This window comes from Balaenoptera physalus (assembly GCF_965194825.1).
Source record: "Balaenoptera physalus genome assembly, chromosome: 11".
In the NCBI taxonomy this organism is placed as follows: domain Eukaryota; kingdom Metazoa; phylum Chordata; class Mammalia; order Artiodactyla; family Balaenopteridae; genus Balaenoptera; species Balaenoptera physalus.
The window spans coordinates 38,778,395-38,804,369 of record NC_138896.1 but is presented as its reverse complement, the minus strand read 5'-3'; the positions used below and the strand labels follow the sequence as shown (position 1 = coordinate 38,804,369).

The 25,975-nt window shown below is 47.1% G+C and overlaps 1 protein-coding gene and 1 long non-coding RNA gene across 8 annotated transcripts; one reads left to right on the top strand and one right to left on the bottom strand.

Annotated features, from left to right (window-relative positions):
- Window positions 1-72: 72 nt before the first annotated feature.
- Window positions 73-24,187, top strand: MAPK13 (mitogen-activated protein kinase 13). Of its 7 annotated transcripts, none has more exons than XM_082412674.1 (13): window positions 73-279; window positions 1,116-1,245; window positions 2,558-2,616; window positions 5,835-5,943; window positions 6,134-6,163; window positions 6,573-6,620; window positions 6,749-6,863; window positions 7,018-7,089; window positions 7,669-7,748; window positions 7,991-8,069; window positions 8,147-8,323; window positions 8,593-8,719; window positions 22,859-24,187. In XM_082412674.1, the coding sequence occupies exons 1-12, from the start codon at window positions 161-163 to the stop codon at window positions 8,673-8,675; spliced, it is 1,101 nt and encodes a 366-aa protein (XP_082268800.1). In that variant the 5' UTR covers window positions 73-160; the 3' UTR covers window positions 8,676-8,719; window positions 22,859-24,187. The 7 variants fall into 7 exon arrangements, with proteins under 7 accessions (XP_082268800.1, XP_082268799.1, XP_082268798.1 ...); XM_082412673.1 differs by lacking the exon at window positions 22,859-24,187 and adding an exon at window positions 17,639-18,696; XM_082412672.1 differs by lacking the exon at window positions 22,859-24,187 and adding an exon at window positions 12,329-12,684.
- LOC309637691 lies at window positions 14,304-17,708 on the bottom strand. Its single transcript, XR_014250753.1, has 2 exons — window positions 17,600-17,708; window positions 14,304-14,564 (listed from the first exon to the last, which is right to left on the bottom strand). It is a non-coding gene; the product is annotated as an uncharacterized lncRNA (long non-coding RNA).
- Window positions 24,188-25,975: the final 1,788 nt, after the last annotated feature.

Sequence of the window (25,975 nt, the reverse complement as noted above, 5' to 3'; positions counted from 1 at the left end):
GGGGCTGGCCGGCCGGGGCCCCCGCCCTCGCACGGGGTGGGGAGGAGCGGGCGGCGCGGGGCGGGCACCGCGGGGACCGTGGGCGGGGGCCGGGTGCTGGGAGCCTGGCGGGCCGCGAACGTAGCTATCGCGCTGGGGCCGCCGAGATTGAGTGCCCGGGATGAACCTCACCTGGAAAAAGGGCTTCTACAAGCAGGACGTCAACAAGACCGCCTGGGAGCTGCCCAAGACCTACGTGTCCCTGACGCACGTAGGCAGCGGGGCCTACGGCGCCGTGTGGTGAGACCCCCGGGCCTGTGCGCCGGCGCGGGGGGGCGGGGGGGTGGTGCCTGGGGCATCGGGGTGGACCTACGGTGGGCGCCCAGGCACCGGGACGCGGCTGGAGCCTCCGGAAGAGCCGGGGCCCAGCCAATGCCCGGACCCGCCTCCGGTGTAGCCTCTTCTGCTGGCACTCGAGGCTGTGCGCCCACCACCTTGATGGAGGACCCCAAGGCCCAGAGCCCTGCGGGCTTGGAAGAACTTCGCGGTGCCTCTCCAGGGCAGAGGCCTGGAGCTGGGAGGAGGTGGCGAGCTGGGAAGAGGCGGCAAGTTGGGCAGTGAAGCAGAGTAGGAGCAGGAGCCTCAGGCTCTGGAGGCTGGCCTAGGGCCACTCCAGGCGCCATCTCACTTTTCTTACTGGCTTGGTGGGCGTTTCTGTGGGTTGAATTAGGACTGGATCTGTTTCTCTAGGACTTGAACCTTACAGAGGACCCCAGAGTTCATCCGGGCGAATCCCCATTGTTACAAATGGGTACACTGAGGCCCAAACAAGAAGTGACTTGCCAAGTTGCTCAGGATCCTGTTGGCATTAACTTGTGTCTGACCCAGGGGCAGTGCACCTCTCTCAGATTCTGCCTGCTCTCTCCCCCTTCTCCCAGCTCCACTGTGCTGTCAGCTGCTCACTCACATTCCAGGTGGTGGGCATCAGTTCCTCCCAGCTTAGACTGCTGGCCAAGAGGGATTGGGGTGAGGATGGCCATGGCTTCCTAGATGGCCTGGAAGTTACCACCCAGGATCTGGAGTCCCAGGGTTGTGATGGGGAGCCACTGCCTGCTGACCTACCTTTGACCCTACAGCTCAGCCATCGACAAGCGGTCAGGGGAGAAGGTGGCCATCAAGAAACTGAGCCGGCCCTTCCAGTCTGAGATCTTTGCCAAGCGGGCCTATCGTGAGCTGCTGCTGCTGAAACACATGCAGCATGAGAACGTAGGCTGGGCCTGGGGGCTGCTTCTGGGAGGCAGGGAGTGGAGGGCAGCCCCACAGAGCGTCCTGACCAGGCCCCTCCGTGTGTGTGTGTGTGTGTGTGTGTGTGTGTGTGTGTGTGTGTGTGTGTGTCACACACGGGAGATGGCCCAAGAGGGTGCAGGGAACTCGTAACAGGGCCAGCAGAAGGGGAATCTCCTCCCTGCTCCTTTGATCCTTGTTCCTCACCTAATTATTAAAATCAGGTGCCAGGACCCACCCTGCCTACTTCCCAGGAAGGGTGCAAAGGGAATTTTTGGCAGTGGAGCAGAACAAACTCAGTGAGGTGCAAACTTACTGTCTCACTGTTATGAGGAAATAGGCACAGAGGAACTTCGTAGTTGTTCTAGATCTAAGAGGTGGTGCCCAGAATCCTGGTTAGTGTTGTTTCCACATAATAACAACAAGAATAATAGATACTTACGAGCACTTATTACGTGCCAGGCACAGTTCTAAGAACTTTGCATAAACTAACTTGTTTAATCCTCACAATATCACATAAGTACTATTACCCCCATATACAGATGGGGAAACTGAGGCACAGAAAGACTCACAGGTTAAATGGTTAGTCAGTGGCAGAGCTGGAATTTGACCCTAGCCAACCTGGCTCCAGGCCCCAGTGCCTGACCTCTAGACTACCCTGTCTGATTGAAACAGCCAGGAAGACTAATGACCCAGTGCGGGCCTGGAGCCCAGGCTTTTCTGCAGGATACCTAGATTGGAAAGTAAGCATTTAACATAATGATTTCAAAATATTGTTCACATTTTAAGCCCCATTCCTCTTCAGCAAACCCCTCCCCATGGCCTCCAGCCAGGGTAATCTTGCCCCCAGCTCTGAACCAGCCCTCTGGCAAGTAAGGTTGGATGTGGTGAGAGACCCAAGGTCAAGGGCAGGGAGCCTGCTGGCTAGAAGACCCCTTCTCTGTTCCCTCCTTGATTCCTTTCACCACTTGTGGTTCCCTGCTTGAGTTGAGAGTGGGTTTGTGCTGCTTGTCCTGAACACCAGACTTGGGGTCAGTGAGCACAGGAGTGTCCACCTCCCCTTCTCCCCAGCCTGACTCTCCATCACTGTGCACTGCAAACTCCCTCCCAATTAGAGGAATTTCTCTTCCACCTCTGCTCCTTTTACTGCTTTCCAGAAGGCTGGGAACCTGCCTCCTGCTGGAGATGGTGTTTTAGGAAAGGGCAGGTGGTCCTGTGCAGGCCTGGGGCCCCAGAGGAGGGGAGCAGAGGGCTGCAGCGGCTGCCCAGTCCTCACTGGCAACCTTCTCCCCAGGTCATCGGACTCCTGGATGTCTTCACCCCAGCCTCTTCTCTGCGCAACTTTCATGATTTGTGAGTCAGGCTGCACTGGGTTCCAGGACATGTGCAGGCCTTACTTGACACTGGGGAGCAAGTAAGGGGAGGGTCCAGATTCTTTCTTCTGGGTAGGGGGGCTTCCTGCCCCAGGAGTCCCTGTGCCTCTGGGCTGTGGAGAGATTCTTTCAGCCAAGGGTGGAGAGAAAGGCAGGCAGGAAGAAGTGGGAGGGGCTTTATATGGACCTTGCCTGACACACAGCTGTCTGCTCATCTGCGTTGCTTTACCCAGCTTTACCACCACAGAGACATCATTGCCAGTCCCCCAGGGTTTGCATCAACCTACCTCACCATTTCCTGGGGACGCAGATGTGGATCTGGACCTTGGGGTTCTTCCTAGCATGAAGCGAGGATCAGGAAGCCTTGGCCACCTCTGGCTGATGGGATGTTTGTCAGAGTCACACAAGACGAGAAAATTTAGTTGCTAAATGCACGGCTTTGCTAGCGCAGTACCTGGTCTAAAATGTAGGAAGCTTTGGGAAGGTGGATTTTTTTTTTCAGTCCTATTTCAAATGCAGCTGCAGGTCTCTTTGTTAGGATGCTTTCGTTGTCAATTTAATGCAGTGATTTTGAATGGGTTTTTTTCCCCTATAATGCCAGCTGCTGGGCTTAGCATTGGGAATTCTTTGTTTTTAAATAAATAAATTTATTTAGTTTTGGCTGCATTGGGTCTTTGTTGCCGCGAACAGCGGCTACTCTTCGTTGCGGTGCGCGGGCTTCTCATTGTGGTGGCTTCTCTTGTTGTGGAGCACGGGCTCTAGGTGCGCGGGCTTCAATAGTTGTGGCACGTGGGCTCAGTAGTTGTGGCTCGCGGGCTCTAGAGCGCAGGCTCAGTAGTTGTGGCGCACGGGCTTAGTTGCTCTGCGGCATGTGGGATCTTCCCGGACCAGGGCTCGAACCCGTGTCCCCTGCATTGGCAGGCAGATTCTTAACCACTGCGCCACCAGGGAAGCCCAAGCATTGGAACTTTAAAGTGGACCTCGTGGGCTGATAGTAGTGAATACTGACAGTGGTGGTCAGTACTCTAGGTCTGGATAGAGAGCCAGAAACTGCAAGCTGCCTCAGCGGGCTTCACAGAGGAGAAAACTTTGAACTCAGTCCTGAAGGATAAGTTGACATTTGCCTGAGGTAGAAGGGGCTGAAGGCAGCCCAGGTAGAAGGAACTGCATGGGCAAAGGCCATGATGCCTGAAAGAGGCTGGGCCGTTTGGGCAGTATTGACAAGTGCAGTGTGGCTAGTGGAGGCCAGTGGCTGGTTTGGTTAGGCTGAGACCAGAACTGATCCTACAGGCATCCTCAGGTCTATGGAGGTTTTGAGCAGGGAGATGCTGTGATGTGGTCAGATCAGATTTTGGGGATACCCTCTGGCGGCAGCAAGAAAGGAGCAGGGAGCAGCTCTGGGAGGTAGGAAACGTGGAGGGTAGTGTTCGAGACCCCGACCTTGATCCAAATAAAGTAGAGGCGATGGGGTCCTGAGAGCAGACTTGACACCCGTCGAGAGGCAGGACTGTCAGAATGTTGTACGCCTTGGGATGCAGTGGCTGGGAGAGGCGGCATAGGTCAGGGGATGCCAGGTTCCTGCTCAGAATACAAGGTGGAGGAAAAACAGATCTTGGGAGAAAGATAATGAGCTCCATTTTGGACACTTCATTTTTGAAGAGCCTATGAACATTCCAGTGTTTAATCAGCAGTTGCAAATAAACCTGGAGTTTAGGAAGGTCTGGGCTAGGGATGTGGATTTGGGCTAGAATAATCACCGGTGGATGATAGCCAAAGCCCAGGGACAGGCTAGTGTAGAACATGATTCGATACTGTTCATTAAGGTATCAACACTAAAGGGACTTCCCTGGTGGTCCAGTGGCTAAGACTCTGCACTTCCAATGCAGGGGGCCTGGGTTCGATCCCTGGTCGGGGAACTAGATCCTGCATGCATGCCACAACTAAGAGCATGCATGCTGCAACTAAGCCCGCATGCCGTAACTAAGATCCCGCGCGCCGTAACGAAGATCCTGTGTGCCGAGACTAAGACCCGGAGCAGCCAAAAAATAAAAGGTATCAACACTAAAGAAAAGGTATAAGAGGATGAACAGACAGAGCCTGACTAGAGGTAGAAGCAGCAGAGAATTTTGAGGGAGTGTCAGGCTTTGCAAAAGTTTCAATATAAAGAAAGGGAGCCATGGGTGTTATGTGTTGGGCTGGTGGGGCGGGAGCAGATGCCAAGTTATCAGAGGACTGGACGTTAAGGCAGGGGGGTCAAGAGGTGAGGCCCGCTCGTTCTAGAAGTTTGATCGGGAGGGAAAGAGAGAGAAGGGGTGGTTACTTGAAGAAACAAGGTTAAGCTAGGGAAGGTGGTTGTATCACGGTGAGACTTCAGCAAGTTTGTCAGCTGAGAAGAAACAATCAGGGTCCACGCAGAGGTGAAACACAAAGGGGGGTAAGGGACTGTGCATGGAGCAGGGTCCCCATGCTGGGGGGTGGTGGAGGAGGGAAGCGGGGGTGCGGTCAGGTGGGGAGAGACTTCAAAAGTCACAGGCTCATGGAGATGGCTTCCACATCTTTTTTTTTTTTTTTAAATTCCTTCCTAAATCTTTATCCTTTTTTGTTCTGGACTTTGCTATTACTGCCTTGAGTAACAGTTACATTTTGCTGACTTCAACCTGTTTTGCAATCCCATTAAGAGGGTGTGTTGGCTCAGCTACCTCCTTCTTCCTTCTTCACCCTCCTGGAAACTGTTTTATTGTTTCCTTCTTGGAAGGAGGACATTTTTGTATGTTTGAGGAGCCATGTTGGCGGGGCATGACCCTCTGGGGGAGGAAATATTTGTACAGAAGCAGAAGGAAATACTGGCAAATGTTTCTAACTCACAGCAGTGGCTTTCTGTGGGGCGTGGAGGAGGGCAAGCAGAGGGCACCTTTGAAGAGAGGGAGCAGTGCTGCATTTGCTTTCCCTGAGCACAGCTCCAGCTGAAATACTTACCCTGAGCTCTGCCAACAGGGCAGCCACCAGGGCCAGGCTGGGAGCCAGGAGTCAGGAGGCCCACTGCATGGGGGTCTGGCTGGCTGTGGTGGGGCTGGTTCTTTTTACACATGAAGGTCATCCCTAAGGCCTCTGTTCTGCCCAGCCCCTTGCCCTCCTCTGAGCTCGGACCTGGAGCTGGGTGGGGCTCGGGACTGTTCAAGAAGTCCTCATGACTTGCAGCTACCTGGTGATGCCCTTCATGCAGACGGACCTGCAGAAGATCATGGGGATGGAGTTTGGTGAGGACAAGATCCAGTACCTGGTGTATCAGATGCTCAAAGGTCTTAAGGTGGGTGGGAGCCTGCAAGATGGCAGGGGAGGGGGGCTTGGTGTTGAGACCTGGGGTTTGGGGGAGGCTAGGCCTTGAAGGCTGGGAGAGCACACCATGACAAGGCAGAGGAGATCTCTGAGCCAGCCTGAAACACCCGGTGCAAAAGCCGGGCACCGGATTCACCCTTCTTCCTCTCTCCCCAACACAGTACATCCACTCAGCTGGGGTCATCCACAGGGTGAGTGCTTTCTCTGCTACATCCTCAGAGGCCCCGCCCACCCCTGGGGGCTAGGGTTAGGGTTAGGGGGTTCCAGGAGGTGGAGGAAGCAGGGAAAGTGGATTTTTCAGACCTAGGCTTGGCCCAGGAAGACCTGCTCAGAAGAATTGCTGTGTTCTGGGGAACTTTCTGGGAAAATTTTGCCAACAAAGCAAGCCCTGAGCTGAGTGTTTCAGGCTCCAAGAGGCAGGAGCATTTTAGAGCCGGATGGGCCCTAGAGGACACCTAGTCCAACCCTCATTCTGCACAGGAGACCAGAACCCAGAGAGAGGGGCAGGGGCCTGGCCAAGGTCGCACGCTGGCTGGCAGCCGAGTGGGGACAGCTCCCATCTCTGCCTCTGCCCAGTGCTCCATCTCTTCTCTCGTCTAGGACCTGAAGCCAGGCAACCTCGCTGTGAATGAGGACTGTGAGCTGAAGGTGAGTGGGCCCAGGCAGGGTCAGCGTGGGGTTGGGGTGGGCCCCTCTCCCACAGGAGCCCCCAGAAGCTGCTCGGGGAGCCTCCTCTCTTCAGCGAGCTCCTTTTTCCTATGTGCCCCGAGTCATAGATTTTGGATTTTGGGTTGGCACGGCATGCAGATGCAGAGATGACTGGCTATGTGGTGACCCGCTGGTACCGGGCCCCTGAGGTGATCCTCAGCTGGATGCGCTACAACCAAACTGGTCAGTGGTCAGCTGCCCGGGGGAGGGGGATAGGGCTGGGGGTCTTCTCTGACAGCTTCCTCAAGGCTGTCTTGGTGACTCTGGGTTGACTCTTGGTGACTGCCGGGTCTTGGTCAGCTGGTCCAGGTGACACTTCCTGCCCCTCCCTCTGCAGTGGACATCTGGTCTGTGGGCTGTATCATGGCAGAGATGCTGACGGGGAAAACTCTGTTCAAGGGGAAAGACTGTATCCTTTGCTGGAAAAGCCAAACTGCATCCAGGGATTCATTCCTTCAACACTTTATTACTTAAATCCCTTTTTTTCTTAATGTGAAGGTGATACATGCTCCCTGTGGAACAACTTTAATGTACAGGGAAGCAAAGTGACGAAAACTAGTCACCTGTCATTCCAACACCATGCAGAAAATACTTGACGTTTTGGCACCACACGCCTGAACTGGGCGCCTGTGTGTGCTGCGCAGGGATTAAGGAGAAGATGTGGGTCTCCCTGCCGAACTCAGAGTGCAAGGGTGTGGGGGGGAGTAGACAAAGAAATGGATGGAGGTGACTGAGTGGGATGAGGCCAGGAAGGTGGCACATGCAGGAGCATTTGTGGGGAGGGACCCTTTACCCAGCCTGGCAGGTAGGAAGCCTTCCAGAGACCTGAGTCCGGAAGGATGAACCTCCCCTCCTAAAAGCAAGAGGAGGTGAGTGTCTGGAACCTGGATGGTCCACAGTGCTGGGTGGGCCTGATGGAGGGGCAGAAGGAAGGGCAGCTTCAGACCCACCCACAGGGAGTGCGGCCGAACCTTAACCTGCTGCCAAGACCTGGACCAGCTGACCCAGATCCTGAAAGTGACGGGGGTGCCGGACGCTGAGTTTGTGCAGAAGTTGAATGACAAAGCGGTGAGTGGCAGATGGGCCCAGGCTGGCCAGGGCTGCGCGCTTGGCTGACCAGGGCCAGGTGGGCTGCAGGCTGCGCCTCCCCTCTGCCCTGGCAAGGGCTCTTGCCTTCATCTCACTTTGGATTCTGACCTGAGCCTTCAGCCCTGCTCAGGGGCTTTTCTGGGGTCCCTGCTCTATACCCCATGGCCTAAGCCCTGAGGGGCTGACAACGGGGGATGATTCAGTGCTTTTCTGTCTTCCAGGCCAAATCCTACATCCAGTCCCTGCCACAAAGCCCCAAGAAGGATTTCTCTCAGCTCTTCCCGCGTGCCAGCCCCCAGGGTGAGTCTTGGGGCCTGCAGTCTGTCTCAGCGGGCGGGCTCTCCATGGCGTGTGAGACTCACACTCTGTAACCACAGCTGCAGACCTGCTGGAGAAGATGCTGGAGCTGGACGTGGACAAGCGCCTGACCCCCTCTCAGGCCCTCACCCACCCCTTCTTTGAATCCTGCCGGGACCCTGAGGAGGAAACAGAGGCCCAGCAGACATTTGATGATTTCTTAGAACATGAGAAACTCACAGTGGATGAATGGAAGCGTAAGGGCTCGGGGCCTTGGGCTGCTTCCTCTCTCTGCCTGCAGCATCCCTCTCCTCTGCCTGCTTCGTTTTCCTGCCTGCCCTCAGCCGGTCCCAACACCCTCCTGGAGACTATCACCTCTTTCTCTCTGAGCAAATATTGTCTCCTGTGTGCACTTCTTTCTCCCTGCGCTGAGCTGACTTCCTGCTCCACACTATGTCTGTTGGGAGAGGGGGGCTCTCTCTTGCCCTCAGCACCCCTACCCCTTGAACCACCCTGTCTTTCTCAGAGCACATTTACAAGGAGATTGTGAACTTCAGCCCCATTGCCCGGAAGGACTCTCGGCGCCGGAGTGGCATGAAGCTGCAGTGACCCGTCTAGCCCGACCCTCGGCTGAGCCCAGGAATGGCCACGTGGTACCACCTGCCAGGCACTGCCCCTGGGACCAATATTTATTTATTGAAGTTTTAGCCTGTCTTGGATTATAGCCTTCCAAGTAGAGGACAGAGGACCCTTGTCCTTGTGTAGGAAACAGGCCTAGTAGATGCAGAATTCAGAGGTGTTGGTTGGGAGAAAATCGCTATGATCATAACTGGCCATATTAAAGCACCCATCTGGAGAATCGCCTGTGTGTGGGGTCCTTACCTGAATGGCTGTAGTGGGGCTGAACTGGGGCAGGAGTCTACGGCAGTGATGGTGTATTAGTTTGCTAGGGCTGCGGTAACGAATTATCACAAACTGTGTGGCTTAAAATGATAGAAATTTATTCTCACAGTTCTGGAGGCTGGTAGTCTGAAATCAAGGTGTTGGCAGGTCCATGTTCCCTTTTGAAGGTTCTAGGGAAGAATCCCTCCTGGCCTCTTTTTAGCTTCTGGTAGCTCCTGGAATCTTTGGTGTTCTTTGGCTTATAGCTGCATCACCCCTATCTCTGCCTCTGTCTTCACATGGCCTTCTCTGCTCTGTGTATTTCTGTCTTTGGCTGATCTTATAAGAACATCAGTTACTGAATTTAGGACCCACCCTAATCCAGTGTGATCTCATCTTAATCCTTAGTAATTACATCTGCAAATATCTCATTTTCAAATAAAGTCACATTCTGAGGTTCTGGGTGGACATGAATTTTGGGGGCACATTTTTCAACCCACTACAGATGGCCATGAGGGAGGGGCCCCATCCCAGAGCCCCTTTGTTGCGGAGCCAAACGTGTTTGGCTGCTAAATTAAAGGAGTTGCAGAGAGCTGCAGCTGGTGAGACATTGCATGCAGGTTATTTTGGGTGAGTGATCAGCAATCAAGATATGAAACAGCAGGCTTGTTGACTGGGAGGTGCAAAAGGCAGAAATGGGCTTTTTCCAGGAAAACGGTTCTACTCCTTCCCCCTTTTGGGAATTGTACATCTCTCCTGAGCTTTAACCTGACAATGGATTGGATCCTTCTGTTCAGTTTTGAAAACTCTGTTCAGGTCTCAAACTTCCCTATGCACCAGGGCCTGGTTAATATGCAGATTCCTGGGCCCAGCCCCTGGGGTTTTGATTTAGCAGGTCTGGGGTTGAAACCCTAGAACGTTTGAATGAGGACCCCTTCACCTCAACCCAAGCCCAGTGATTCTGATGGATATCTGACCACATTTAGAGAAACATTTAGTTGATTTCAGTACCACTTAACTTGTCAAAAGGCCTAAATTAGAAAACTACAATGGGAGACTGAGGGGCTTTAGATGACTTTCACACTCTCATTTTAGAGATGTTAAAACTAAGGCTCAGTCAGGGCATTTTTAGGGCAGTGAAACTATTTTGAATGATGTCATGGTGGATACACGACACTATGCATTTGTCACAACTAGTGGAACTGTACAACACAGTGAACCCTCAAGTAAACTATGGACTTTCTTTAATAATAATGTACCAGTATCGGTTCATCAATTGTAATAAATGTACCACATTAATGTAAGATGTTAATATTTAATATTAGGGGAAACCATGGCGGTGGGAGGGAGAGAGTATATGGAACCTTCTGTACTTTTGGCACAATTTTTCTGTAAACCTAAACCTGTGCTAAAAAATAATGTCTATTTTAAAAAAGAAGAAGAAAAAGCTTGAGGCTCCAGAGAGATACTCCATGCTCCATGAGGAGATACTTGAGGCTCCATGGTGAGAAAGTGGTAAAGTCAGGATTTGAACCACAGCAGCCTCGAACACTGTGCCAAAGGCTGTCAACCCAAGCTTGGAATCAAGGGTTGCCAGCCTCCTCGCCCTTCTAGCCTGTCTCTGAGCTTCTTCACTGCTGCCCGTGTCCAAGGATCCTGTTTTCTCTCCCAAGGAGTGGCCCTCCTATCCAGGAGGGAGGAGTGGATCGAGGGAGGGGCTCTGACCTTGCTGGTGACTAAACTGCCACCAGTCACCTTAGTCTAAATCCTTCAGTGAATTTGCCTTCTGAGACTCCTCAATAGCCCCAAGGAAAGTCTAGCCTTCTTGGCCTGGTATTCAAAGTCCCCTGTATTCTCTAACCTCATCTGCTCCTACTGCCTCCCGTTTTCCTTATGCCAGCATGGCCTGCCAAGGAACACCAGCCCTGGGATACCCCATGAGGCTCAGTAACAGGTTAAAGGTTCTGACAAGTCCTACAGTGAGGAGAACTGTTCAACATCATTGTTTAATCCAGAACTTGCCAAATGTGCTTAACTGCAGGACCCCCTTTCCCCTGACGGCCAGCACACACAGAAGCCTCTTTGCCTAGTGCAGCCCAGTATGCAGGTCCCAAAACTGCTTCTCCCCAAGCAGGCCTGGAGCTTGGGCTTCTTTCAAAGCCTCTGCAGAGAAGGCCCTCCCTCTTTCTCCTTCTTATTCCCTCAAGACTTTGCCTCAGGCCTCCCTCCAGGAAGTCATTCTCCATCACCCTCCATCAGAGAATGGGCAGCTTCCTCCCTCTGCCCCTGGCCCTCTATGAACAGCATTTACAGTGTGTATGGTTCTGCTTCCCCTCCCCGTTGCCCACTGTGAGCCCCTGATTGGAACAAACATCTATGAATGAATGATGTCCCAGGGGCCTGTTGGTCGTTTCTCTGCCCAGATCAGACCAGCAAGGTATCCAGGGCAGCAGAGAACCCAGCAGGAAGCAGAAGTGGGTGGCTTGGCCTGTACCTTAGAGTTTTTCCCCTGAAAATCTCAGGCTCTCAGACTCCCAGGCCTCTCCCTATCATCCCTCAGTGTCCTCCAGTCCATCCCCCACCCAGAGTTAAACTTCTGTGTGTCACCTCAGCCCCTTCTCTACAATTATCTCAAACTTAGGAAGTTTCTCCAGAGGGAGGTGAAGGTGCTGAGCAGTGTGAAGGGGTTCGTGGGTTCTGCCTTACCCTGTGGGTACCTGGCCAGAGTGACAGGAAATGAGTCCATTCTCAGGCTGGGTGGGGGGAAGGGGCTGAGCTTGGGGTTCTGGGCTCAGTTACTCTCACAGTTGGCCTGCAGGTCTTTTGCCCCTGGCCCTTGGTGGACAGGGTTGAGCTTTGCCCTGTGGCCAGTGGGGCAGCTCAAAAGGTCTTGACAGAGATAAGGAAGCCAGACTCAGGAACTGGAGAGAGGTCAGTAATAGCAACTGTGCCCTCGATTCCCTCCTTTGTGAAATGAAGGGTGTCTTTGCACAAAGGCACAGCTCCTCTCCTGAGGCAGCCTGGGCCTATCGCTGGGGCCTGGCAATTTGTGTCACTTGGGGCAGGGCTAGCCTGGTATGAAATGGGGGTGGCACTGCTCCCAGTGAGGGGCAGCACGTGGAAAGTTCCTCCATCTCTGCCCTTGCAAGGAGAGCCCGGTGTGCACAGATGTCCCAGTGCCTGCAAGGGTGGAGGCTTGCTTGAAAGAGGGCTTGGCTCAGCTTTCACCTGGCACATTGAAATAGCTTCTGTTCTCCAGGAGGGTGTGGGACAGTCATGTCCCTGAGCCGAGATACAACCACAGCTGGGGAGGGAGGAATCTCTTCCTCTTTTCCCCACATTTTCTGTCCTCATTCTCCCTAAACCCCCTGTGATTTAAGGTAAGAGGCTGGTGATTTTCCCCTTATTCACAATGGGCAGCAGAGGCCCAAGGCTACTCTACCAAGCTAAAGAAGATGTCGCTGTCATGCCTCACACCCCTACCCCAAGATTTCCTGGAGCAGGAGCAGTGCCTGGTGGGATTCTGACCTCGTTCCTCCTGTGGGAGCCTGTGCTCAGCGGGGCAGCCGTGCTCACTCTGGGCCAGAGTGTCAACAAGGCCCCCCCACCCCGCCCCGTCTGGGGGCTCCTGACCTTTTTTGTGCCATGGATCCCTTCTCAAAATATTTTCCTATGCATAAAATAAAATACACAGGATAACAAAGGAAGCTAGTTATGTTGAAATACAGTTGTGAAAATATTTAAATGTGTGATGTTGTGTGTACATGGGTTTCTTTATTAACACATTAAATAACAAGATCGAGGGGGTGAGCCCAACAAACTACTGCAAACTTGAAGTAGAAATGAGTTTAAACGATGTTTCAAGATATCTGCAGCAACTATAAAGGGAAATGAAAAGCACTGCTTTCTACTGGCCCTGCTAATGCAACTATAGTTTGCTGCCTTTAAAAGTTGTAATATTTTCCAATCCAAATTCATGGACCTCTGAATTCCAGTGTACAGTCTATGGTTTGTGGACCCCGGTTAAAAACCCTTGTCCCGGATACTAAAATGTGACTTTAGGAATCCTCTGCTACTTCTTAACCAACCCCCCTATTGTACCACCATCTGTGCCCGGACCCCCCGCCTTGCATGATCATGGAGCCAGGCTGGAAATGCCCAGATCTGCACCTGGATGCCTACAACACATATTAACCGCCATTCCCCTGTGTTTCCCAACCTTACTGTCCAGGTAGGAATGGGTCTGACTGGGGCATTTTGCTAGGGGATTTGCTGAGGCCTCTATATCTAGTTTTCAACTAGGTGGAATCCTCCCATCCCCACCCCACAGCGTTCTTTCTAAACAGTTTTACTGATGAAGACACTTGGGCCCAGAGTAGAGACTGGGGCCCAGGTCTCCTATTTAGCACTGCACTGTTCTTTCCACTGCAACGGTGGCACAATCACATGTTGAGGTCAATGCGTGCTCTTCTCTCCCTGCATTACTGTCCCTGTTCCCCCAAGCATCACGGACACAAAAGTAGCAGGGCTTTGAGACAGGTTTGTGTTAACTGGCCAAGGGAAGAAACTCCCCAAAGCACACTTGTTTCTCTCTGTTTCCTTAAAGGTCTCACCCTTGAGAATATTTTGGTAGGACTCCAGGAGGGAAAAGGTGAGGGAGTGAGGAAGGGAAGTGCATTTGAGAAGTGGTGTGGCTTAGCTAGGCAGTTTCTCCTGACCGGAAGGAGGTAGAGGCCCATTAGTGCCCACATTCTTTTGGGACTATGTCCAGTTCCCTGTCAACACCCTGGCAAAACTCAGGAGGAGGCTGCTGGATACGCTCAGGGAGGCTGGACCCTAAGCAAATTCTCCTGGTCTTGGCTGAAATTATTCAGGGTTTCTCCTATGGATAGCCCACCATTCTTAGTTGATGCAGCAGCTCAGTGTTTTTAAGTACAGACTGATGATCAGAGGGACTTTCCTTGTATTGTGGGGTCCATAAGATCCCAGAACTTTTGTATAATTCCAAGAAGGAACCCCATTAAAGACTGTGGGTGGATTTCCTCCAGCCAAGCAGGATACAGCCTTGGCTTTAGAAACTCTAGCTTAGTCTAGCTTCTCCTTTTAATCCTCTGTCAGAAGAGTGGCACCTCCGTCTTACCCTCTTCTTTCCCTGTGTGGTTTACTAAGGTGGTTAAGTGTTGAGCTCTGGAGGCATACTGCCTGCTGCTCTACCACTTATCAGCCATGTGACCTTGGGCCTCAGTTTCCTCATCTATAAGGATAATAATACTAAAGAAATTAACATAAGGGAAGCACTCAGAACAGTACCTGGCACATGGGAAGTGCTCACCAAGCATTAACTATTATATTTAATTATTTTCTCTACCACATCCTCTTCCCTCCCTGATTACCCCATCTTCCGGACACTGTCATTTCCTACTTCTCAACAGCAGTTTTCTCCACTCACCTGGTCTCCTTCATGTTAAATCTTCCCTCATAGGTCCTCAAGAGACCTGGCCCCAGTCACGTATACTACAGCTTATATTATGATCCTGGTATCTGCAGCTTCTCATGCAGGGTCTGGGAAGCAGCAGAGTGTGGAGTTGAGAATGTCAGCTTTCCATCTGAAAGGACCTGGGGTTGAGAGAGAAGGGGGATGGATTTAAGGAACTGGCTCAGTGACTGAGTGGGGAGTGGTTGGCAAGTCTGAAATCTGTAGGGCAGGCTAGTAAGCTGAAAATTCAGGCAGAATTTCCATACATATTACAATCTTGAGGCAGATTCCTTCTTTTCTAAGAAACCTCAGTTTTTGCTCTTAAGGCCTTCAACTAACTGGATGAGGTCCACGTACATTATAGAGGGTGATCTGCTTTAAAATCAACTGATTGTAAATGTTAATCACATCTACAAAATTTCTTTCCAGCATCATCTAGACCAGTGTTTAAGGATACAACTGGGCACACAGCCTATCCAAACTGACACATAAAACTAACCATCACACCATGTGTTTGAGGGCAGGGTATTTACTCCTCTGAGCTTCATTTTCTTTCTCTAAAATGGAGTAATAGAAGGGTCTACCTCACAGGACTGGTGAGGGGTAAGTGCATACAGAGTGCACAGTAAATGTTAGTTCTTTTACCAGGAGGTGCTCAAAAACACACTGATGATGGCAATCCTCTTGGAAGTACTGGGAAATACATGCCATGGCCCATGGCCGCTGCTCTCAAGCTTTCGGCTGAGTCATGTAGGTATCACATAAAAGCATGGAGGCGCACTGTGCTTACTCCCATCTGCTCCCACCCAACAGACTGGCTCAGAACCTTTAGTTCATGTGAAAAACTCCCAAAGAAATGAACCTTCACCCTCTTTTTTATGGGGAGAGGAGGAAAGTTTCTCCACTGGGTTTCTTTATCTTTGAGACAGTGGAGGGCTTGGAGCAATACGTCAGAAAGAATTAAATTTCACTTCTTCAGCAGCCATTTCACATTTTGTGAGAACTGCATATTCATGTCGGTAAACAGCCAAGTAGGAACCAGATGACAGCTCAGTTTTCCTGGAAATCAGGAAATCAATCAAGCTGCCAAAATGAGATGACTGCATTGTGAAATACTGCTAACATTCCAGAAAGTTGTTTTAAGATGAATTTTTTAAAATGGAAATTCTGTTTCTCTTCCTCTTTCTCTTCCTCCCTCCCTCCTACTCTCCCTCCTATCCCTTCTCCCTCCCTTCCTTTTCTTCCCTCTCTTCCTTCCCCCCTCCCTCCCTCCCTCCCTTCCTTCCTTCTTACTTACCTACCTTCTTTTCACTCCTTTAAGCCAATGCTCAACTACTTCTTCTAATATGTTCAGCCTAGGTATGAGTTTTCACAAATAGGTGAGATGATATATGGGTCTCTTTGCCTCTCTCTGAGACCTTTCCATTGTTCCAATGGCACCCTTCTCTACCTGTCCAGGAGTCTGCTTGCCTTTATCCACACCTGTCTCTCCTGTTTCTTATCCTTTTTTTTTTTTTTTTTTTAATTTATTTGGCTGTGTCAGGGTCTTAGTTGCAGCACGTGGGATCTTCATTGTGGCACGTGGGATCTTTCGTTGCAGCACACAGCCTCTTCAATGCAGTGCATGGGCTTCTCTCTAGTTGTGGCACTTGGGCTCCAGAGCACACAGGCTCTCTAGTTGCAGCGTGTGGTCTCTCTAGTTGTGGCGCATGAGCTAAGTAGGTGTGGTGTGTGGACTCAGTAGTTGAGGCACACGGGCTCAGTAGTTGCAGTGCATGGGCTCTCTAGTTGTGGCACGTGGGCTCAGTAGCTGCGGCACATGGGCTTAGTTGCCCCTCAGCAAGTGGGATCTTAGTTCCCCAACCAGGGATGGAACCCACATCCCCTGCATTGGAAGGTGGATTCTTAACCACTGGACCACCAGGGAAGTCCCTGTTTCCTATCCTTTTTTACAGTGAAACCATGACTTCAGCCACCTCCTTAAGAATTAGGAATAAAATGATTCCAAAAAACCTTCTCTGTGTCTAGTGTCAAGCTGTACCTTAAAATTTGTTTAAATATATAAAATAAACTTTTAGTTTTAGAATAGTTTTAGATTTATAGAAAAGCTACAAAGATAAAACAGAGAATTTCCATGTACTCCACACCCAGCCCTATTATTAATATCTAACATTAGTATGCTACCTTTGTCACAACTAATAAATCAATATTGATATATTATTAACTAAAATCCATACTTTCATATTTCCTTAATTTTTACCTATTCTTTGCTGTTCCAGGATCCCATCCAGGATGCCACATGTCTTCTTAGGCTCCTCTTGGCTGTGACAGTTTCTAAGACTTCCCTTATTTTCAGTAACTTTAACAATTTTGAAGAGTTACTGGTCAGGTATTTTGTAAAATGTCTCTCAATTAGGGTTTGTCTGATGTTTTCTCATGATAAGACTGGGATAATGTGTTTTGTGGACTAAGACCACATGGGTAAAATGCCATTCTGATCACATTGTATCAAGAGTATATAGCATTAGGGACTTCCCTGGTGGCACAGTGGTTAAGAATCCACCTGCCAATGCAGGGGACAAGAGTTTGAGCCCTGGTCTGGGAATATCCCACATGCCGCGGAGCAACTAAGCCCGTGCACCACAACTACTGAGCTTGCCCTCTAGAGCCCGTGAGCCACAACTACTGAAGCCCACATGTTCTAGGGCCTGCGTGCTGCAACTACTGAAACCCGCGCGCCTAGAGCCCATGCTCCGCAACAAGGGAAGCCACCGCAATGAGAAGCCCGCGCACCACAATGAAGAGTAGCCCCCGCTTGCCACAACTAGAGAAAGCCTGCACGCAGCAATGAAGACTCGAAGACCCAACGCAGCCAAAAATAAAAAAGAGTATATAGTATCAAAATGATTTATCACTGTCAGTGTTAACCTTGATTACCTAGGTAAGGTTGTGTTAGCCAGATTTCTCCACTATAAAGTTACTTCTTCCTCCTTTCATTGCCCTTTTTCACTGCCATTCCTTGAGAAGGGAATACCTACAAAAATTATTTGGAGTTCTACCGTATGGGAGATTTATTCAGCAATTTATACCAGAATGGACTCATGGATATTTATTTTATACTTTGGGTTATAATCTAATACATAACAGAATAAAATAAAAATAATAAAATCTTTACCTTTTGACTTGATCTGTAGGTTTTCTTCCTTTTGTGTAGATTGAGCCCATATCCCTGAAAGGACCTGGAGGTACTGCCCACAGCCAGACGGAGAGTCCACTCATCAATCCTGCAGACACACGGGGTCCTAGGGGTAGTGGGAAACAGTTTCCACTTCTCCCACTTGGATGCTGATCAATCCAGAATCTACTTTGGATAACCACCCTGAAGGCCCTTCCCTCTCTTGTCTGTCTTTTTCCTTATTGATCCTCTCCATCTTTTCCATCCCTATGTCCGCCTACTCCTGGTAAGGAATTTGGGGGAAACTTCATTCTATTTGCATGAAATAATAAAGCTAAATACAACAAATAAAACATTTATAGGCATTATAGCTATCCTCTAGTTGCATGTTTCCTAGGTGCACTGTTTTGGGTACTTTACATATATTGTTTCTAATCCTCACACTAATGACAAAGTAATTGCTATTCCTATTTTACAGATGTGGAAACTGGGACTCTTGAGAGTTTAAAATATTCACCCAAGGTTTTTCTGCTACTGTACAGTTTGCTCCTTCTCAATAGTCTCCTTCACTCCTTCTTCTTCTCATCCACCTCCTATGTGACCACGGGCAAACCACTTCCGCCTGAGCCTTAATTTCTTGTCTGGTGATACTGTTGGATGAATTCAATGAGAAATGCATAGAATGCATAGAAAGTCTTCTGCACAGGGGACTTTCCTGGTGGCGCAGTGGTTAAGAATCCACCTGCCAATGCAGGGGACACGGGTTCGATCCCTGGTCCGGGAAGATCCCACATGCCGCGGAGCAACTAAGCCCGTGCGCCACAACTACTGAAGCCCGTGTGCCTAGAGCCTGTGCTCCGCAACAAGAGAAGCCACCGCAGTGAGAAGCCCGCACACCACAACGAAGAGTAGCCCCAGCTCACCTCAACCAGAGAAAGCCTGTGAGCAGCAACGAAGACCCAACACAGCCAAAAATAAATAAATTAAAAATTTAAAAGTTAAAAAAAAAAAGTCTTCTGCATAGGATTCAATAAATAGCATCTGTTATTACTTTTAATTTCATGAGGATTAAATTAATTTTAAAAACTCTATTCTTGTTTCCTTTTTCTATTTATGCTCACCTCTTAATGGTCTCATCTATTTTCATGGCTTTAAGTACCATCTATATGTCAATGACTACCAAATGTATATATCTACCTTGGATCTTTCCTTTAAATTTCAGACAAGTCAACATCTTCACTTGAGTGTTTTGAAACAAAAGTTGGAGGTTCTGCTTCTAGTAGTGATGGAGTAGCCTGTATTGTATTATAATAATAATGGACTCTGGATAAAATAAAAGAATACAATGATTTGAAGGGACTGGAGAGAATAAAAGCAGGAAGAAACTGGAAGGGAGTCAACCATTGATAGAAGGGAGGTGCAGTGGATAAGACTTGTGATTATAAAGATTTTTGCCTGAAGGCACTACCCAGAAAATGTAGCATAGAATGGCCAGAATTCAAGCATAAAGTTGCTAGTTTGACAAGTCAGAGAATCAAGTTTAGAAAGGAAATCCAAGAAAGGAAGAAGGCACAGAGCCTTCTTAAAAATGCATATAAAATTTGACCAAATCCTTGGCTGACTCCTGACCTGTGCATGTGCAGGGGATACTCCAAGGAGCCCAGCAGAAAACAATGAGAAAAAGACAACTGGAAAATAAATGAACTGAGCAGAAATTTTAGCTGCTGCCTATCTCAAGGGACACAGAATTTGGAATTTTATGCCTGCCAAGTTAACTGCCTAATAAAAATAAATAGTCTCTAGAGGAAGATACCAGAATCTAGAGTTTCTACAATGTATCTGCTACAATGCCCTGTATTAAAAGATTTTTTTAAAATGCTGAACTTGCAAATAAGCAAGGAAATGTGAACCATAGCCAAAAGAAAGGCAGTCAATAAAAAGCAATTCTGAAATAACTCAGATATTTAATTAGTGGGTGAAGATTTCAAAGTGGCTATAATAAATATGTTCAAGAACCTTAAAAAAATTTACTCATAATGAATAAGCAAGCGGGCAAATTCATCAGAGAACTAGAAACTATTAAAAAAAAAAGTGGCAATTCTAGAATTAAAAACCGTACAGGAAAAATTGACTAGATAGGCTTAATACAGTAATACATGATCCGTGGCGGGGTGAGGCCGTGGAGGCAGAGCCGTGGATACTAAGCAACTGTGCATATGGAGGGCTGACTATAAGTTATACGCAGATTTTTGACGGCACAGAGGGTCTGTGCCCCTAACCCCTGCGTTGTTCAAAGGTCAACTGTATATTCTTCTCATAGTTTCTTTAAAAGAGACGAATATTTAAAGTGAAGAATATACCACTACAATGTAGAGTTTATAATATATATATATTTAATAAATATGAAGACAATAGCACAAAAGATAAGTTGGGGGAAATGGAACTTTACTGTTGCAAGATTCTTACATTTCATGTGATGTAAGACAATATAAAATCCAAGTAGAGGACTTCCCTGGCAGTCCGGTGGTTAAGACCCCATGCTTACACTGCAGGGGGCACAGGTTCAATCACTGGTTGGGGAACTAAGATCCCACATGCCGCATGGTATGGCCAAAAAATTTAAAAGAAAAAATTAAAATCCAAGTAGACTACGATAAGTTTAGGATGCATGTTGCAATCCCTAGAGCAACCACTGAAAAATAATGCAAAACAAGAATTAAAACAAAATGAGTAAAACATTCAATTAACCCAAACAAAGGCAAGAAAAAAGCAGATGGAACAAACAGAAGTAACAAATAGTAGACCTAAATCCTACCATATTTATGGTTCCATTAATGTAAATGACTTAAACACTTCAAATGAAAAGCAGAGATTGTCAGAAAGGATAAAAAAGTAAGACCCAACAACATGCTGTCTACATGAGAAGTTCTTTAAATATAAAGACACAGGTAGATTGAAGGTAAAAGGATGAAAAATCATAGACTATGAAAACACTAAGCATAAGACAGCTTGAGTGGCTACAGTATAGCAGACAAAAAAGATTTCAGGACAAAGTTATTGGAGACAAAGAGGGACATTTATAAAATGAAAAGGTCAGTTTTCATCAGAAAGACATAACAATCATAAACATGTATGTGCCTAATAACAGAGCTTCAAAATGCATGCATACTGACAGAACATACCCAATATATCTATTTCATTATTTTGTGTTTCATATCACTAACATCTTCCCTTAGCTATTTTAATGTCTATTATGCTTGTTCTAAACTTTTGGTTCATCTGTTTGAATACCTCTACTTCTGAAGGTAGTGCTCCTTGAGATGTCTTTTTATTTTGGCTCCTCTGTCTAATAATGAGCACTGGGGAAGGGCAGAGGTCATACCTAGTCTGTACAACAATAAGATAGTGGGCAACCTTGCCTTGTTTCAAAGGAAGTGCTTCTAAAATACTTAATGTTGTGATTAAGTATGAATGTTTACTGGGTTTTGGTGGATACATTTAAGGCTACATTTAAGGTTAAGGAAGTTGACTTTTTTCTAATTTGCTAGTGTTTTAAAAAAAGTTGCATGACTTAAATTGTACTGAATGCCTTTTCTATAACAATTATCATGTTTTCCCTTTTAAATCTCTTTATATAATGAATCTATTAATAGATTTTCTAATGTTAAACTATCCTTAGATTCCAATGGTAAATCCTTCTTGGTTATAATACATAGGCACACAACTATTATTAACATCTTGTGGTACATTGGTTACAATCTATGAATCAATACTGATATACTCATTAACTAAAGTTCATAGTTTACATTAGGGTTCCCTCTGTGTGTTATATAGTTGTTATAGCTTTGATAAATGCACAATGTCATGTATCCACAATTACAGTATCATACAGAATAATTTCACTGCCCTGAGTGCTCTATTAATCCCACCCCCATATTATGGCTGAATAATATTCATATATATACAGTTGACTTATACAGCACATCTTCTTTATCCATCCACCAGTCAATGGACACTTAGGTTGTTTCCATGTCTTGGCTACTGCAAATAATTCTGCAATGAACATAAGGATGCAAATATCTTTTCAAGTTAGTGATTTCATTTCCTTTGGATAAATACCCAGAGGTGGAACTACTGGATCATTTGGTAGTTCTAGTTTTAATTTTTCGAAGAACATTCATACTGTTTTCAATAATGGCTGTACCAATTTACATTCCCATGAACAGTGCAGCAGGGTTCCCTTTTCTCCATATCCTCACCAATACTTGTTAATTTTGTCTTTTTGATAATAACGATTCTAACAGGTGTGAAGTGATATTTCATTGTGCTTTTGATTTGTAGTTCCCTAATGATAGTGATGTTGAGCACCTTTTCATGTACCTGTTGGCTTCTTGTATGTCTTCTTTGGAAACATATCCATTCAGATCCTTTGCCCATTTAAAAACTGGATTGTTTTGTCTTTTGCTATTGAGTTGTATGAGTTGTTTATATATTTTGGATATTAACCCCTTGTCAGATCTATGCTTCGCAAATATTTTCTCCCATTCAGTAGTTTGCCTTTTCATTTTCTTGATGGTTTCCTTTGTTGTGCAGAAGCTTTTTACTTTGATGTATTCATTTACCTTTGCTTTTGCTTTTGGTGTCAAATCCAAAAAATCATTGCCAAGATTGATGTTAAGGAGCTTACTGCCTATGTTTTCTTCCAGGAGTTTTAGAGTTTCAAGTCTTTAATCCATTTTGAGTTAATTTTTGTGTATGGTATAAGATAGTGGTCCAGTTTTGTTCTTTTGCAGGTGGATGTCCAGTTTTCCCAACTGGACATTTACTGAAGAGACTGTCCTTTCCTCATTGTATATTCTTGGCTCTCTGTCATAAGTTAATTAGTCATATATGCATTGTTTATTTCTGGGCTCTCTATTCTGTTCCATTGATCTATGTGTCTGTTTTTATGCCAATACTGTACTTTTTTGATTACTATAGCTTTGAAATCAGCTTCTGATTAATATAGTTTGAAAACAGGAAGCATAATTACTCCAGTTTGTTCTTCTTTCTCAAGATTGCTTTGGTTATTTGGGGTTCTTATGTGGTTCCATACAAATTTTAGGATCATTTGTTCTACTTCTGTGAAAAATGCCATTGGAATTTTGATAGCGATTGCACTGAATCTGTAGATTGCTTTGGGCAGTGTACACATTTTAACAATATTAATTCTTCCAATCCATGATCATGGAATATTTTTCCATTTTTTATGTCTTCTAGATTGGTAGTTTATTAAAAACACTGAAAGGACTTCCCTGGTGGCACAGTGGTTAAGAATCTGCCTGCTAATTCAGGGGACACAGGTTCAAGCCCTGGTCCGGGAAGATCCCACATGCCGCGGTGCCAGTAAGCCTGTATGCCACAACTACTGAGCCTGCGCTCTAGAGCCCGCGAGCCACAACTACTGAGCCCGCGTGCCACAACTACTGAAGCCTGCACGCCTAGAGCCCGCGGTCTGCAACAAGAGAAGCCACGGCAATGAGAAGCCTGCGCTCCACAATGAAGAGTAGCCCCCACTCGCCGCAACTAGAGGAAGCCCGCATGCAGCAACAGAGACCCAACACAGCCAAAAATAAATAAACTAATTTAAAAATAAAAATAAAAACACTGAACATGCAATTACCATATGACTCAGCAATTGCACTCCTGGGCTTCTAACTCAGAGAGAGACCTATGTTCACATAATAACGTGTACGTGAATGTTCAGAGCAGCTTTATCCATAAAAGCCTCAAACTGGAAACAGCTCAGACGTCCTTTAATGGGTAAATGGTTAAACAAACTGTGGTACACTCATATCATGGATTATTACTTAGCAATAATATGGAACAAATTATTGATAAAGGCAACAATCTGGATGAATCTCCAAAGAATTATGTTTAGTGAAAAAAATCAATCTAAAAGGTTATATACTATATGATTCCAATTATATAACATTCTAGAGATATCAAAATTATAAAATAGAGAATAGATTAGTGGTTGCCAGGACTTAAGAGGGCTACAGGAAGGAAACAGATGTGGCTATAAAAGGACAACAGGGCTTCCCTGGTGGCGCAGTGGTTGAGAATCTGCCTGCCAATGCAGGGGACACGGGTTCGTGCCCTGGTCTGGGAAGATCCCACATGCCGCGGAGCAGCTAAGCCCGTGAGCCACAACTACTGAGCCTGCGCGTCTGGAGCCTGTGCTCCGCAACGGGAGAGGCCGCGACAGTGAGAGGCCCACGCACTGCGATGAAGAGTGGCCCCCGCTCGCCGCAACTGGAGAAAGCCCTCGCACAGCAGCGAAGACCCAACACAGCCAAAAAATAAATAAATTAATTTAAAAAAAAAAAAAAAAAAAAGGACAACATAAGAGATCCTTGTGGTGTTGGAACTGTTTTTATTTTGACTGTATCAATGTCAAAATGATAGGAGACCCTTCCAAAATGGCAGAGCAAGGACCTTAGAAAACTGCTCCTTATAAAAGCAATAAAAGCACTGGCAAAGTTGTCAAAATCAACATTTTCTGAACTCTGAAAATCAACCAAAGGCTCAGAACAGTCTGAAGAGTATTTATAACAAAAAAATGGCTGAATCTCAGTACACAAAGATCTCTGTAGCATTTTAATTTGCCCTATTCACATCTTCTCTCTCCTTCCATGGTGGCCTTGGAAACCAACAGCCCTGCAGACATCGTAGCCATGAAGACTAGCAGCCTAGCAGTCACTGGAGAGGCCAAAGTAGGCTTGGAGCTTTTCAAAGGCTCCATCCCCAAATAACTGTCATTATTTGACCTGTCTGGCAGTTCCCTGTAAACCACCACTCTTAGGGTTTGTGTTTATTTGAACTGACTCAGAGCTCATTCACTGTGAATACCCTTTTCCCTGGAGCATTTATTGAAAATAACCAGGGGCAATTGTTTAACATCACAGGTGACTTAGGCGATAACAATTGTGTGGGGCAAGGAAGAAGCTGACAAACAGCTTAAAAGGAAAAACTTTGGAATAAGGTATCTATAGGAGTCTTTGAAAAGTTCCAACATATTCTTGGATATCTAGAAGGCCACATGTATGTGCTGGGCTGTGTGCACGCCCAGGAAAGGTCTGAGAAGACCCTAATCTCACTCACTGCTGGGAGACCTTTAGGCTCTGCACAAGGAGGAAGTAAAGACTAAAGCAGAGTTGTCCACAGTGTGCTGGAGTCTTGAAGATATACCCTAACACCACACGCATGTGCACACACACACACACAAACACACACACACACCTGGCAAAGGCCAGGAGACATTAATTCAAGGCATGTAAGGAGATAGCTGTCCATTCATTACCTGATCACTAAACTAATGAAGCAGAGACTATCAGTGCCACGCATGACAAAGAATACAGACTTTAGAGAATTAGTTCAGGAAAGTCACTAAAAAAACAGAAGCAGGGCTTCCCTGGTGGCGCAGTGGTTGAGAATCTGCCTGCCAATGCAGGGTACACGGGTTCAAGCCCTGGTCTGGGAAGATCCCACATGCCACGGAGCAACTAGGCCCGTGAGCCACAATTACTGAGCCAGCGCGTCTGGAGCTTGTGCTCCGCAACAAGAGAGGCCGCGATTATGAGAGGCCCGCGCACCGCGATGAAGAGTGGCCCCCGCTCGCCGCAACTAGAGATAGCCCTCGCACAGAAGCGAAGACCCAACACAGCCATAAATAAAATAAGTAAATAAATAAATAAATTAATTAATTAATTAATATTAAAAAAAAAACAGAAGCAGCAGCAGCAACAACAAAGAGCAACCCCAATAAACCCTGGGAAGAGAGGGGAATGTGATATGCAGAGTTGCCACATTATATTATTTAAAACGTCTAGTTTTCAAAAAACATGACACATGCAAAGAAAAGGGAGAACAGGACATACACGAGGTGGGGGGGAAGAAGTAATTAATAGAAACTGTCTCTCAGAAAGCTCAGATGGACAGACTTCACCAGACAAAGAATTTAAATCATCTATTATAAATACGCTTAAAGAACTAAAGGAAATCATGTCCAAAGAACTAAAGGAAAGTATGAGAATGTCTCACCAAATAGAGACTAACAGTCAAGAGACAGAATTATAAAAAAGAACCAATATAAATACCAATATAAAAAGAGAACTTCAGGGGAATTCCTGGCAATCCAATAGTTAGGAATTGGCGCCCTCACTGCTGTGGCCTGGGTTCGATCCCTGGTCGGGGAACTGGGATTCCGCATGCTGCGCACCGAGGCCAAAAAAAAAAAAAAAAAAAAAAAACTTCAGTACAATAACTGAAACGAAATTTTTTACTAGAGGAGCATGACTGTAGATTCCAGCTGGCAGAAAAAAGAATCAGAAAACT